We start from the raw sequence: 16,559 nt of genomic DNA, 5'->3' as shown, positions 1-16,559 counted from the left end.
ATGTGCAAATTCTAAAATTCATTGTAACCAAGAAAACAAAAAAGTTAAAAGAGTTCAAAAATCTGTCTACAATCATAAGTGAAAGGATCAAAAATGTCAGATGTTGCAGAATATGGGCTCCTAAGAGAGCKCTCTTTATTTTATTCACTGTTCTTGTGTCATTTTTTTCCTGTTTTTTTTAATTTGTTACAAAAAGCAGTCTTTTTAAATTAAACAGTATTTAAATTAAACAGCTCTTCATGCCATGCAAAAATAATATTTTATGCACTTTTTTTTGAGGCTTCCCACATTTTAGTTCATAGGCATTGCTAATTGTGTTTTAAGAAAAAGTATTTTTATTGCTTTTGTAACTAGTCACATGCTAGTTTCACGTGTGGGACAGTAACCAGTTTCTCCTGGATTTGAAYGAATTTCTGGGGCAAACAAATGGTTTTCCATTTTGCAACCTTCTTGATTACTGTCTTTCTTCACTTCACCCACAGCATGGTAAATGTCTTGAGTACAGTTGTGACTCATGCTTTTGGGTGAAGAAGTGCTGACCTGTGGCTCCTCTGTTAAATGGCTGCCATCACTGTGTTTATCTCCATAGCAATTTGTCTTGATTTCCTGTTGCTTTTCGTGTTTTATACCACGTAACTCCATAAACTCTTCTTCTTCTCCAGTGTCTATTTCAGTGAAGCTCCTCCTCTCTTTTGAAGGGAAAGTGAAAACCTTTTGTTTGGGAAACAGAGGGGATGATTTCTTAGAAGGTCCCTGACAAAGCACTGATGCATCGGCACCAAGTAAAGGTCGTTCACCTTGGGGTGAATTTTCTTCTAGAAGAATGGTGCTGATGTGCTGAGGGGTGGACTGGGTAAAGTCTGCTCCTGCTGTTACTGGCAATGGCCTTGCAGTGCTTGGTGGAGTTTGTGGAGCACTACCTCTACTGTCTTTAAAATTAACTTTAAGGGATCTAGATTTTAAWGGATTGCTACCTTTCAGAGAACTTTTGGGGCTTTCCATGGCAGTGTCGAAATGCAAGTGACCGTGTAAAACAGTTTGGGATCCACTGCCATCACTGATTACAGCTCTGTCCATTGGATTGTAGTCAAAGGTGATATCAGTTGGTGAAAACATTTTATCTTTTGTGAAYGGTACAAACTGAGAACTTTTTACTCTTTGGTTATCTTCTAGGTTAACAGAATCAGATGGAAATCTCATTTGCAAGTGATGAGAGCCGGGGAACACAGAAAGCGGGGACCTCTCTGTTTCCGTGAAGTCAGTTGCACAGCTGGCAAAACTATCGATACTGGATGTGCTTCTCATGTCTGTTATTATGTCTGTAGGTCCAGCCAGCATTTGATCTCTCTGGCCTGTAACTTCTTCCATTTCTATTTCTTCTTCATACACAGGTGGTTTTGCTGACTGGTCTTGGTAACCAGCATTAAGATTAGGCTGAGACTGAGTTTTAGTAATTTCGTTATATAACATCTCCAATTTTTGGGCGCTCAGGTGTTGTGGGCTGGAAGATGCTGCGGCATTGTTTAATTGCTCATGAGAGTCTTGTTGACTAACTTCTTGGTATTTGTTCTCATATGACTTGTTTGAGCTTGTTTCGGACATTGTCCTTCTGGCCCATTTCCACCGGCTTGGGGACAGGTGGTTGTCATCATGTGTCTCCTTTGGATTGGCTGGTTCTCCAGGCTTACCTGAATCTACTGCTACATCAATCATTTCCATACTGCGAGCAAAGGCATCTTTCAGGTTCATGGAGACAATGCTACCATTTCTTTTAGCTCGCTCTAGTGCTTCTCTCCTTTTAATTGCCTTCTCCTGTCGTTTCTGCTCCTTGTAAAACTCTGAGAAATTATTCACAATAATTGGTATGGGCAGAGCTATGACCAGCACTCCGGCAATACAGCACAGTCCTCCAACTATTTTGCCTAATAAAGTCTTAGGATAAATGTCGCCATATCCTACTGTAGTCATAGTGATTGTTGCCCACCAAAATGATGCAGGGATACTGGTAAATTTTGTAGCATCCTCATCCTTTTCAGCAAAGAATACAAGACTTGAAAATATCATTATTCCCATGGCTAAAAATAATATCAGCAAGCCCAATTCATTGTAACTCCGTCTGAGAGTAAAACCTAAAGATTGAAGGCCTGTTGAATGTCTGGCGAGTTTAAGAATCCTTAGTATCCTCATAATACGAAATATCTGAACCACACGTCTGACGTTTTGGAACTGCAGTACACTTTTATTGGACTCTGTGAGGAAAATGGTGACATAATATGGCAAAATTGCCAGTAAATCAATAACATTTAATGGGCCTTTGAAGAACTTCCACTTGTTTGGTGAGGATAGAAAACGCAAAAGGTACTCCATGGTAAACCAAGCAATACACACAGCTTCAACATGTGCTAGCTGAGGGTTGTCATTTGGCTGCCCAAATTCATCTATTTCTTGAAGCTCTGGCAGTGTGTTAAGAGACAAAGCGATAGTGGACAGTACGATGAACAGAATGGATACGATGGCCAAAATCTGKAAAAGAAAATAAACAATGTTCTGATTAGTAAACTGTCCTGGACACTGACACAAGTGTATTTGGCACCTTTCATATTTTGACGTATCACAAACAGGTAAGCTCTCCCTTCCAGTGCTGCTTCTGATGTGAGTCTTTTTTATTGTGCAAATAAGATGCGTTTATTTCTCCTGGTTAGTGAAACATGGACCAACTCATTTTCCACAGAGCCCAATCAGTAACACAACCAGAAGACATGCTCTGGTGAATCTGTTCTATTTAGGGCATTACACATCTCTCTAAAGCTACTGCTACCCACAACAGAAAAAGAGGCTAATCTTAGTGAAGTATTTGCTAAGATGAGAAAGGAGAATGAAGGCAATACCTGGGCAGCACAGAACAATGAAAATTTTAATGGTCTGTAGCTAGAACAAAAGGAAATACTGTTGTAGAGGAATGACTTCCTTCCAAACTCTGAAAGTTGGTTATATCAGGTTACATTGTAAGGCTTGAAGCTTAAATAAAGTATGCAAGATTCCCCACTTTACTAAAAGTACTGTGAAATAACTAATGTATGCCTGAGTTCTCTAATATACTCAATAACATAATTATACTTTAAAAATTCAAAGAACAAATAAACACATACTAAGCATGGCACAGATCTGAATTGTAGAGCTTGCAGCTTCTGTCATTCAAACTAATTGCTTCCTCATTTTAGCCTGCGTCAAAAAGTAAATAATAGCATAGGAAAAAGCTGTATAATGCAAAGGCACAGTTACACAACAAACATTGTTCTGAGAAAACAAAATCATGACAACATATCTGCCTGGCTGTCATCAGTTGAACCGGTTTTAACTTGGGAAATACTGACATTTCAAAATCTTTCATAGGAAATTTATTTTATGCCTCAATGTTCACCAGAAAACAAAAGATCCCATTAAAAAGGGGTGAGCTGACATATAGTAACTCTTCTTATACCATGTGACAATAATAAAACTCCAGGCAAGACAGGTCATTTTATAGGTCTTGAATACATAACCTTCTTGTCCAGGGTTGCTACCTGGGGAGTTATAGTGACAATAACTATCTATCAATCTGTTCAGGCCATTTCTTCGCACACAAATCTAAACACAGCCGGCCAGTTGTTTTAATAAAGCACACAGAACAGCAGGCCTGAAATTTTTAGTGCTTTCTATAGATCAACTACAAGCATGAGGGTGTTACTGGTGAAAAAAATTCAGAGTAAATGAAAGTATTTTGGCATCTTCTAATGTAAGAATGTAAAGCTTTTATTTGCCTCGAATTTTGGTGTGTAATTAAAGGTGTGCATCATTCCACCCACAGTCTGTTTTAATTACTGCAATTGATTAGATTTTGCAAGTCATTAGGCAATGAATGGCAATTGATCACTAGGAAGAACAATAGCAACTATGAGAAGGAGAAGAAAATAAAGAACTTCCCTGTTCCAAGTCTAGATAAAGAACACTTTCCAGATAGTATTACACCGGTAAATTCTCATTAAGCAGATGCTGCTATACTAGAGGAAGCATGATGTTTAGAAAAAAAGGCCTGTAGCAATCTGCTATGCTAGCTAAGTTGATTCAGAGGAGTGAAAAAAACCACAACTGACTTGATCACACAAAAAGTCCAACTCTTATTAAACTTCAAAAATATATCCTTATACATTGCCAAGTATTTCTAAAAGAATGTCCTTCCCTGTGTGCTGAATATGAGGCCTTTGATTCTACTCCTGATGAAATGAATAGCAAAACTTCCCTGAGTTAATGATGCAATTGTAATACACTGCAATAGAGTTTGAGTAGCTCCTTGCAGTTCTGCAACAACTATCATTGTAAAACCTGAGAGCTGCTGACTGCTGTACCCAGCAGGCCATGTTGTGTCTTCCATAAAAGTGTTTAACCTGTCTTTTTGAAGTTGATCTGCTGGGCAGGCAGTAATGCAAGAATTATGAGGCCAGATAGAAACAGCAGAAAGAGTATGATGCTTATTTGACAGCCAGGGTATGTAGATAAGCAAGAGTCCATAAATTTGGGAAACGTAACAGCTCTTTAAGCAGGAAGAAGAATCCTAGGACTCTACCCTCACTTCCAAGCTGCGTGCAGTCTTCAACTTAGCATCTAGCCACGTTTTCCCATTGCAAAGCCGTGATTTGCATTTCTGGCTGTCTAGTGACTCAGCTACCAGGTGCAGGGTACTTTTAATGCAGTGCATCATTAACTGGGACCTYGGAAGTGATAATTCTCTCTCTTTTGGTAGAATGTAAAATGCACATATCCTTTTTCTGAGTTATCTGCTTTAACATGGGAGGAAAGATGAACTTTACAACCACCTGTTCCACCTTACTACCATCCTTAGACGAAGGTAGGCAYGCAGAATTTCCCTGTTCATCTCTGATGTCTTCTATACTGTCAGCTGAGGGAATAGACAAGCTGACTAGCATAAGCTGACTGGACTGCCCTAGATATATGCCGTAAACAGTCACGGGGGCAAGTTTGGGCTGATGGGACTGACTCACAAGATCCATATTTTTCAGTAATTAGTGCTTCCATCAGGCTTTCAAATGGCACTGACTCACTTTCATCCCTACTCATGCTTTCTATTTGGTCTGTATGGTAAAAATGAACCATCATGTTTTGCATCACTTATGGGACAAAAGAAAAAGGAGTAAAAGCAACAGAAACCAATACTTGCTTTTGAATGCCTTTTGTCATAGAGGAATACAAAATAATAGGGACAGGATCAGCCCAACGCTGATACTGTCTTCCTAGTGCTCATCTATGGATAGAGATCATTCTGCCAGTGCTGTCTGGCAACCATACTTAGTCTGTAGCAGGATTAAAACMATCCAGAATATTCACTTAGACTGAAAGTGAGAGACTAGGCACAAGTCAAGGAAATGTTTTTGTAAAAAGAAAACAGAAACATGCACAGGCTATATTGTGGCCCCTGCATTATGGGTAATTTTCTGTCTGGCTTTGTAAAAGTGTATTTAAATTCATGAAAGTTTTCATCTTTCTAAGTTAATATGCACACAAATATGGAAGATATTTTCATAGGCTTGATGCAAAGCTTATGGAAATCAATTTAAACCAGCTGCATTCTTTATTGTCAACAGTCTTCAGCTTGTGGTATTGAGTTTGTACAGTTTTTGCTCAATAGCCACCTTGTACATCTGCCTAGATCTATCTGTATGTGTCCTGTTGTTGATGTCTGGGGCTATTTAAAAAAGAAACTGTTTGGAACAGTACAGGCAGCACTACAAACTGAGTTCAACAGTCCAAGGACAAGCACATTTTTACACTTTCACAAACTGGACAAGCGCAAGGACATTTTATCAGCCAAACATAACATTTAACAATGACATGGCACTGCTTTCAGCAGCTGCCACCACTGTTCCTTGTTAGACTGTGCAGAATGACATCATGAGACAGGATCTCCTTCCCTGGTCTCTTCACTGCCTCCCTTCATTGTCTCCTTGGGACRTCCCAGTTATGAGCATCACCTCTTGCTTCTGCCCCATGGTTCTGCCACGTGCTGCTCTGCAGARGACAGTGCTGTGTACTCCAAATGCTCCAATGATTGTGTGTCACAGCTCATATCATGGACAATCTGGCACACTTAGAATCTGTTACTCTGAATCAGGTTTCCACAGGTACACTGAAAACATTCAACAAACAGGCAAGACAATTTGCTACTGAACCCTTACTGGCTAATGCCCTTCAAAAACGCCCAAGAAAAGGTCTTTGGCCAGGGGACATTAAAARGGGAGAAGAGTAGGGAAAAATCTTTCTTGCATTTGATCCAAAATTAAATATGATGGCAATCCTTAAGCATGCAAATTCTAACCAATTTTCACAGATCTGCAACACTGAAAATTATGTAAGAATAGATGTGTAGATCATGTCTGCAAATAGTCTGTTTCTTAAATAATGGAAGAATTTGTTGCCAGTTACAAAAATTAGACTTAGGTACCAATTTAGGCTTATCCTAAAAGTATTACTGAGAAATAAACAKGACATCACCCTTCAGTCAGGCTGTGTGCATGGCTAGGCTATGTAGTCTCTTCCTCCTCCCCTCTCCTTAACACTRTCAAAGTTGAGTCAGTGCTGTCAGTGCTTGGAATAGTGAAGACAGAATTGCATCATACAGTTAGAAAGACTTTTATATCATTCTGCCATAAACTTCCAAAATGGGCATCTCCTGTAATTTTGTTACAGTGTCTGCAAACCATTACTGCAAATGGAAATTTGCCCTCCCTTCAGAGTACACTTTTCATCTTTYTTTTACTTCTCTAGCATAACCTCTGACTGCAGACTCCTGGCACAGGCCTAACAGCTCCACATAGCATAAATGTTTTTGAAAAATAAGATGAAGGAGAAGGGAATAATTTAACCAAATAATATAAATTTAATCCAACTTACAGCTTTATTGCGGTTGCCCTTTCAGGAACACACATGATAATGGCTCTGACAGTATGTGTAATCACTGAACAGCTTCTTTCTGCTACTCTTGATCTCTTTCCTTGATGACATTATTTAGAATTCTGACCTTTCATTTCTACTTTCCCTTAGATCATTACTATTAATTTTTTTAAGCACTCTATTTGAATTTTCTGCATTGATCTTTCAGGGATACTTATTAAGCCTGACATTAACCTTCATGTAAGCTCTTAATGTTGTACTTATCTGGGGCCTAAGTGGTGCACAGACTTTTCTTTTTGTCTCTTTGCACTGAGATGAATGTCACCTTAAAAGCTTAGCATCGAAATGCTCATTTAGTTTTTTTTTTCACTGAAGACTTCATGACTAGCTCCATAGACACTCCCTATYTTGTCCTTAAAGAAATTGTGCAGACTTGCTAGACATGAGAAGTGACCATCTATTTTCTTCTCTCTCCCTCTCATCAGTAAATGAGTAGCCACTGCTTCAGTTTGACAGACCCAAGTTTGCTTTAAGCTAATGAACTCAAGTACTTCTGGATGTTTATTTGGGGAACCATGAAACGCAGTGGTGGCTCCACCCAAGAAGTCACTTCTTAAATGGCATACTTCCAGGGATGTACTGTCATATCAAGATCACCTAGATTGGGAGCCAACATGTGTAGGAGTGCACGAGGGGGCAGGTAGCCAAAGGGACTGTCTTTGCTTCTGCAAAGCAGGGTCCTTCAGGTCTCTGTCTGAGGAGACCAAGGGGAGGTGATGATGTGCTGCATACCAAATCAAATACGAATGAGAGAGTACTGATGATAGCAGTCAAGCAGAAGTGGGAAATAACAGGCAGTTTAGGAACTGGCTGAGATTTCACCAGCAGGTCACTCAGACTTCTGCCAGCACAGCTACACCTGAGCAAGGTACCTTAAAGTTAGCTTCTTTTGGTCTGCCTGAAGTGAGAGACTACTACTGTCCTGGCATATTCTTCACTTTAGAACTTCTGTCATGAAGCCCTTGTGCATAACAGATATCCTTCTTGCTCAAACTCCATTTTTTTCCCCACAAAGCCTCATATACTCATCTATTTTTCACTGACCTTCCTGTCCCATAGACTAATATTTGCCTAAGAAGAACTAGATCTTCAGAGGGGGTAAAGCTGTTTAGGARAGGACTCCACATTCCTTGAGAGCAGCCTGACATACTTATAGTTTCAAAGTAACAGTAATGAAATACATCTTTCCTGCACTCTATGATAGGTGAATTACTGCCTTTTGTATTTATGCTATCTCTGCTGCACTCTGGTGAACACATTGCATTTACGTAATGTCTTGATCATTCATTTGGAGRAGGATGATCTTGGGATTTAAACCACCTAGAATTTCAGCATCAAGATTTAGTAGAATGTGGTAGAGCATCCACTTGTGGCCAAAGTAGTTTGGTATAAGGCATTATTCCTGTGGCTAATATAGGAAAATATGAACCCTGAGAATGTGGACTGAGTCTGCAGGAACGTCARCACAGGAGCTATTGTAATCTATTAGTGGGATGTTAGTATATACTYGAAAATCAAGTAAAACACTGCTAAAATTTATAGGACATATTTACCAAACATTGTGACCAGAGAGTGATGACACAGATCTTGCAGTCTGGACATACTGGAGAAAAGTACTAAGCAATGGATTGTGACTGTGACTATTAGATGCATCTTCAGTGGCCAGAACACACCTGAAGAAACCTGCTGTAAGTAAATATCAGCAAGAGACGAGCATGATACAGGGGGATCCTGTTAGTCTGGGAAAAGRCATAAGACCTTAAGTAATAACAGAATGAAATAGTCTTTGTGGCCTTGGAGGAGGTACAGTGCAGGAGGAACATTCAGTTCAGGCTGAAYGGAGACAACTCCGAATGAAGTGTATTTAGCACAAAGCTAATCAGTCTTACATTGGACTCATGAACATGGATTAAAATCCCTATCAAGTCAGTTCTAATGTTTTTTGTCGAATGGCAAAAGGCCATCTCAGCTGGAGGCATGAAATCAATTATTTCATGATCAGCAGCAAACTGCTCATTAATACTTGACATACAAGAAATGGCAGGACAGTCTAATAACCTGATCCCAAGTCAGTGGAAGTGAATGGGAATTGCTTCATTTATTAGAATTTGGAAAAGTCCATGAATCTATCTGTCACATTATTGATGGAAATTGCGCTAGTACTAGATTGTAATTACAATGTAACTAGTTTAATTAATTCAATCCCTTAATATAATGTAAGTTAYAGTGAAAATGAAAACATCTAGGGTATCTAGATAACTTTTACTTTCTGTATAAGCGTGGAAGGAGTTTAATTACAAATTATGATAAACACAGAAGTTAGCTTCAAGAGCCATGTGAAAGCCTTTATGTAAAAGATACTTTCTTGTCTATCAAAAAAATATTTGATCTCCCTAAATGTTCTTTACTGTTCAAACAATTCCTTACAGTTTATGAGAAAAATCTTCCAAATTTATCAAAGAGTAAATGAGATGACTTTAATAAAATCCATGACTGTCCTCATTTAGAAATTTCCTAAAATTTTGACGATCATGGTTGGCATGTTATGTTTAGGTTGTGATTTGCACTGTCCATCTAATTTTCAGGAGGAAAAGCTGATTATTTTTACTGCCAAGAATGTACAGGACGCTTCAAAATTTCCATGTAAGTCATAACAGATTGCTTACAATTCCACCTGTTTTGCAGAACAGACGGTAGATAAGATCTGTTCTGCATTCTTTGCATGTACAAAATAAAAAAWTCATTATCAGGAAATTCAGGGTTTTTATTAAAAAAAAAATCAGGCTATTTCCAGCTAATAACTATCCTCACAGTCAAATACGAACTAGCTCGAATTAAAAGAGAGCAGCAGCGTCAGCGTCAGCCTGCGACGTGGCCTGGGAACCTCGCTATTGCGCCAGGCGGCGAAGGGCGCCGGCGCGGGGCGCGGAGCTGTCCGCCGGCGCGGTGCTGAAGGAGGCACCCTGCACACGGAGACTCGGTGTCGCGCTACTCGCATCGTCTCAAATAGGTGAGGACATGAAGTTAAATACACGAGGATGTGACAAGACAAGCATTTTATGAAGACAATACTGGCACAATAAAGATAATACTGGCATATTACTTTTTTTTCTGAGACAGAATACCATTGAAGAAGGCTGGAAAAGAGTTCCAGAGGTCAGAGATTTATATTTACTGATTGCCGTTAGATAGGTTATTAAAAATGACTTGCAAAATATAGTGGAGATAAACAATCAGGAACAATGAAAATTAAACAAAAGCAATTGTTTAGCTCTAACTGCTTGTAATATGGGCTGTTGAATAGGTATACTGGGAATCAACACACCTGATCCACAGATTTGTTTTGACGTTACTCATTTCGATATCAGGACCTGTTGTTCCTTTTTATCATTTGACTTAAAACAGAAAGCTGGATGCAACTGATTTCAAAAAGTACTATAAAAAGTTAAAATTCATTTTCCTGGTTCTGACTGCTCATATTTTCTATTAATTTCAGTGGTGTTTGTTTACAGCTGAGATCTTAGATTATTAACCTGGACTGTACGCTCGAGTCTAATGTGCTGACACCCATGTTAAGATTATTGTTAAACTATTTTCATTCTATCTTTGCCTATCACTGACTGAGACTGTCTTTTACAGCAAGGATGACCTCCCACCTGAAGACTACTGCTAGCTATCAAAGAGATTTTTTTACTCAGCCTTATTTTAAATTATGACAGGCAGAAAGAGTCAGACATCATAATCCTCACTCACACTTTTAAAATAACTGTCTTGGCTTCATGTCAGTTTCCAGATATATTTCAGAACTGCAACAATATATAAAACATCTACATCAATGTATATTTTTATGAATAGAGCTTATGCCAATATTTCCTACAGCTGCRGAATCAGAGAAATTGTTAGGGAACTGAATCCAATCTGCTGCTTTCTCTTATGCAAAGCAGTCATGTGCAGTTTAAGGCTTGTTTGTCTTAAATTATCTTTTTTTTTCCCCTTTTTTTTTCCCTACTGTAAGGTGACTTTCCTTTCTTTCACCTTTTTCTCCATAACCATTTTAGACTTAGGCTGAAAATATACATAATGTTATGCTTCTTCTCATTACCTGACATACTCATGTTTATGGTATTTAAWATATTAGCTATAGTTCCAGCAGAAATATATGGACCATTCCTATCACATCACATGATACGGAATGCTAACAAATTCTAGCAGACATTGCTTTACTAGTTACACACATTTTATGCTTCAAAGATTTTGTCCATGGAAACTATGGACTTACTTAAAATAAAAATAAATAAAAAAAAGAGGAGATCAAATTGAAGACAATTGATAGACCTGCTTATCAGACTTTTAGTTCTTTGCATTTCCTGGAGGGAAATTAATCCTATGCAATAGGAGACATCACCATCTATACATCTTCTATTTATAACCCATAATTCACAATGGGTTTTTCAGCCCTTTGAGTTAATAAAAGTTATTATAAATATATTAAAAGAGAGCACTGGTTTAAATGTAGGGCCAGTTCCTGATATATAGTACTTTTATTTTATGCCTAAACCATTGTTGTTCTAAACCATTAAGCAATATTCAATTCCATGTAATTAAAATTTTCAATCTTTTCRGTATATTTCATTAAAAAGATGTTTTAATTATTCTATTAGGTACATAAAAATCCTACAAAAACACTCTGATAGCATAGTCATCAAATAATATGATGATCACTTGACAATCCCTTCATAGCTTCCCTATGGAGCTCCTCAACTGCTCAAAACCCTACTGACATTTTAAAGTACTTCTTTTGCCCATGGTTCATTGCATATTGCTCTTGTTTAAGTTTTTAATTCTACAATATCTTTTCTTAAATAAAACCCTTAGTTAAATACAGTACTAACTAGGGAATGTTAATTTGAAAGCATGGAAAAATGTGCAGCAGCTTAACTAAGATAGTAGTCTAAATTTAATCACTAAAAATACAAAATTGGTTTGGTCAGATGTATATGTACTATAAAAATTCCCCACCAGTTTCAGTACCATAAGGACACTGAAAGACATTCAGAGGCAAAAATGACAGCTAAAGTAAGGGGAGGAAAAGAAACCAAGTAGTTAGTAAAGCCAAAGTATTCTGCAAACATAAAGTAAAAAGTAACATTCATAGGCTATGTCTGCACTGCAGACTGAGGTGAAATGTAGCCCTATTTAGACTAACTCTAAATAAAACAGTAATATAAATGTAGTTGTGGCAGCATGGAAATTGTCTTTCTTACATAAAATATTTAAGCAGCTTAAGTATTAGCATAATCAGAAATCAGATGGAGAACTCAAGTGCTGTCTGGAATAACACTATAGCAGAAAGCAATCTGCCCTCTATAAACATGAATAAATTCATGGAATTCAACCTTTGATTTACCCCACCATGGTCCAAGGCAGCTGGAGGGCTGATTAAATTAGCTGGGTGAGAGTTAGCCTAACAAAATCATCTGAAGAACCTGGATGATGGCTCTTTTATAATATTCTTGCATTATTCTTGTCCCTGATAGAAAGGATGTAGTTCAAGAAGAATGGATTTTGCCTCTGATGGCTAAAATGACACTTTGGAGCATWAGGCAGCTTTATGGAAACAGGATGTTTTAAATAAGGCCTAAACCAACCACAGATTCAGAGAGCCTMTACCAGTGCAATAAATATTCATCCTGCACATCTTGATCCTATCTGACAATATACGTAGAGTACAGTCAGATCTTATTGCTACTATTGGTAGTGAATTGAGTGTTTATTACCTTTTAATCTTTCAAACTCAGCAGTTCCTGGAATTCCAAATATTCAGGAAAATAGGGAGTAAGATTCTTTGTAAGCTTATGCACAGGAGAGCCAACCTTTATTCAGAAGTAGGAGCTCCAGATTGGAGTGCTCCAGTTTTGGACTTTTTTAACTCTTGGGACATACTGCTGGTAGAGCATCCAGGACAAGACTTATGTGATTAATCTGGAAACAGAGCTCTGTATTTTGAGTAGACTTACTTACTCTCTTTTTCAAGCTTGTCTTTGATGTGGCAGGAATATTTGTTTTCTCCAGTGATTTTGAAAACTATGCTGCTAGGATTTTTATCTCCTACTCTGGCTACGTAGCCAAAATATGTAAAGGTAGGAATTAGAGTAAAAACAAGCCTTTGGCCTATTTGAGTATAAGCAAGGAGGTAAGCATTGCAGTCTGAGAAGATATATAGACAGAGATATATATCAGATATATATATCTCATACGTATATGAGATATACATATACAGAGATAATTATTACAGCAACCAGCATGATAGGGATGGCAGAGCCCAAGTGATGTCTGACAGCACAGGAAAGACTGTCTTACTCCCTAAACTATTTACATTCACYTATATAGGCTGAATGTACCTGAAGATGCAGGAAGTTAGTATCAAGTTACAGCTATGTATTTGTGATTTTTTTGTAAGGTGTGTAGAGGCATTACGGGGTAATCACACTGTTCTTATGCTAGTCAATTTTTTGATTTTACTAACTGTAACAATTTAGTTAAGCAAGTTAGAACTTGGTATTTTGCAAATGTGCAATAAACATTTCCAGGTAAGAAATGACCCAGACATGGGATAAACTGCAAAGATTGGTTCTGTGGTGAACCAGAATGTGAGCAACAGAGTTCAGATCCAGGATTTCCGTCAGAAGCTTTTCCTTATGTTAGATGTCTCTCCAGAATTATTTCTGTAACTTAATCGGTAATATTCCAGTTTTGAGCCTTTGTTGAGGTGTGATGTGCTCTGTAACACATTCACAGTGCACCTACGTCCTTCAAAAAATATTTAAATGTCTTCAGATTACATTTAGAAAAGTCAAATTGTAACTGAATGAAGATCTGATGCTCAAAATATATTATCTATTATTAAAATATTACACGCATATTGTTAAAAGGTACTGTTCATCTTGCTGTGACCTCAAACAAACAACATACTAGATAAAAAATGCCTATAAATTATGTGAACCTTGCTAACTTGTTTTACATTTTAGACTCAATTTTTAGCAGGAACAGCTTCAACAGTTCAAGAAATGTCCATTCTCTCCTGAACTGTGGAGCGACTAGAGGCAGGACTAAACATACAATAGTCTATAGAAAAGACTAGTTTTGTCTAGTTGCTTATAAATGACTATCATGCTTCAAGAACTCCTGCTCTACCTGTGTTACAGGGCCTGTTTTTTGTCTCAGGAAATCAAAAGAAATTTTGCTATCATCTTCAACCAGACTGAACACGTGGAGCTTGAATATACTGGTAAGCTTTATCTGGAGTGTGCTGATTACCAAGGGAAAAAGGCTGCCTATGTAAAGAAAAGCAGATTTCAGACCTCAGTAGTGGAGTGAAGAAGTAAAGGAAGGAAGTCTTACAACCCTAAATCCAGAGTTCCACAAAATGATTTAAAGATATTTTCCTATTTTAACCAGCAGATGTCTCTGTTTTATCATGCYGCTGTTGACAAGGATGCAATGTTCCTATTGTAACAATATTTATTTAGTAAAAAAACATTTTTTTTTCTCTCATGGAGTGAATATATATGAATGTGAAAATGCTTATTTAATGCTCTTTACATTGCCTGCAGATTTCCTGTCCAACTACAGCCCCTGAAAACTTCAGTGAGAGCTCCGGTTACTCTGCACCTTTGAAAATCATCCTTATGGAAATATCCCATAGGATTATAAAGGACAGAAGAGAAATTGATGGGATTCTATGGACATTATCTAAAAATTCAATAACAATATAGCATTATTTGTCATATGGAAAGGCACTCTGAAGCAGCTTACAGAACAATAGGGAACTACTCAATTTCTGCTCACTGCCTCAGGAAAATTCCATGATGTGATAGATCTCTGCTCCTCGAATGTGTAAAATAGCGTCATTTCTGTATCTGTATCTATCAAGAGTAATAATGTAATGATTTTAAACATTTAAACCCAACTGAAATATATCAGTGTGGTGCAATTCTATTCAGACATYGGTATTTTCCTCATCATTTCAGAAACATAGAAGAAACTTATAAATAGCCATGCTAAAATCTTTACAGAGGAAATCAGCATTTTTCAAATTATACTCAAAATACATTATTTTAAATAGATCTAAAAGTGAGCCATATTGTTTCAGACATTATTACCTCTCAAATTTCATCAATTGTCTAAGAATAAGATAGGTACCTATGAATTATTTCCTGGTATTGTCCTGGGGCAATAATCCGTAAATTTGATATCARGACCTAGTTTCTTGATTCTTTTTTCCTGGGGATCTTTACATTTGGGACCCCGGTTTAGCTCATCAGAGAGACAAAAGCCAATGGCAAATCTCAGCTTAATCTGCACTGACTGCAGCAGAGCTTTTTATCTGTGAGTTGCTCCATGCAGGCCATGTGCCTTCTTAGTTGCAATACCTGCAGAAACTGTCAGGATTTATGGTTGTGCCTCTTAATAATTAAACTGCATAAGTATATTACCTTTGAGGAGAAAAATGCTGCCTACTTTAGGTGGTAGCTGTGCCCACATGAACAAAATCAATGTGTTGGGACTTTTTTTTTTTTTTTTTTTTTTTTTTGGCCTTTGAGACCCAGGCCTATGCTGGAAGCAGAAGCTTTATAAGGAAAAAATGACGTGTTGCTGAATTCTCCTGTGTGATCATGATTTTACACTTTGTGGCCAGTTCTTCTACTGCTAAGCAGAGCCTGGCAGAGCCATAGGGCAGCTGCTTTTTAGTCCCCATTTACACTCCAAATGTGCTGTGATGAGAGGGTAGCAGGTTAATCTCTTGGTAACCACAGAAGACAAAGAAATGTCATTATTCCTGTGTCATTAGTCCCACTTCCTCACAGTATGGCCATTTATAGGAACCAAGTAAAATATGAGGTATTAGCAGGAAATACAAGGCTAAGGCATATCTACATCTCAATCAAGCTCAAGYCAAGAAATGAACGTGAAAATAAATTTGTCAGGTGCTACAGTTGTAATGCAGCTATTTGCAGCAAAGCTATGTACAACAAAATTAATCATCAGAAACCCCTTGAACAGAGAACAAATACATTATACTCTGGCTATGYCTCAGAAAGTATCTTTCATAGGTGACAATTTCATAATATATATATTTTTTCTTTTAACTGCTAGCATCTGGCAATTTATGAAAAAGACTTAGAATGGTTCATTGGAATGGAGGCCTTAGGGGTATTTACACTGCTTATCTCTACACAGAAATTATGCAGAGGCCTACTTCCACTTTCTGAAAGCTGTATGAAAAGAACCCACCAGCAGCACCAAGAGAAAACAAAGAATTTACTATAAGGATAGTGGGATCCTATGTTTTGCAACATCTTCATGATGGGGGATAGAACTGCTTGAGAAAGCCATAAAGACAAAATTTCTGTATTTAGAAGTACTAATTAAAATGTAACAAATCTTTCTGAAAAATCTTTTACTGTAGATAAGAATATGACAAAACTATATGACTTCTAGTAGTTGATAGGGAATCACAGCAATACTCAAGATCCACTGCGTAAAAGTGCAAG

General features: G+C 37.6%; 1 protein-coding gene across 1 annotated transcript in view; it reads right to left on the bottom strand.

The window, feature by feature from the left end:
* Positions 1-241: 241 nt before the first annotated feature.
* The window catches only part of KCNB2 (potassium voltage-gated channel subfamily B member 2), a 179,212-nt gene continuing 162,894 nt past the window's right edge, over positions 242-16,559 (bottom strand). The window contains exon 2 of the mRNA XM_085325090.1: positions 242-2,523. Within this exon, the coding sequence (XP_085181216.1) occupies positions 355-2,523 (2,169 nt within the window). The 3' untranslated portion in view covers positions 242-354. The remainder of the gene's footprint in view (positions 2,524-16,559) is intronic.

This window comes from Rhea americana, unplaced genomic scaffold, assembly GCF_003343005.1.
Source record: "Rhea americana isolate MKP2758 unplaced genomic scaffold, rheAme1 scaffold_121, whole genome shotgun sequence".
Lineage (NCBI taxonomy): Eukaryota > Metazoa > Chordata > Aves > Rheiformes > Rheidae > Rhea > Rhea americana.
Note: the sequence above shows the minus strand (reverse complement) of the source record. Positions and strands in the feature narration are given on the sequence as shown.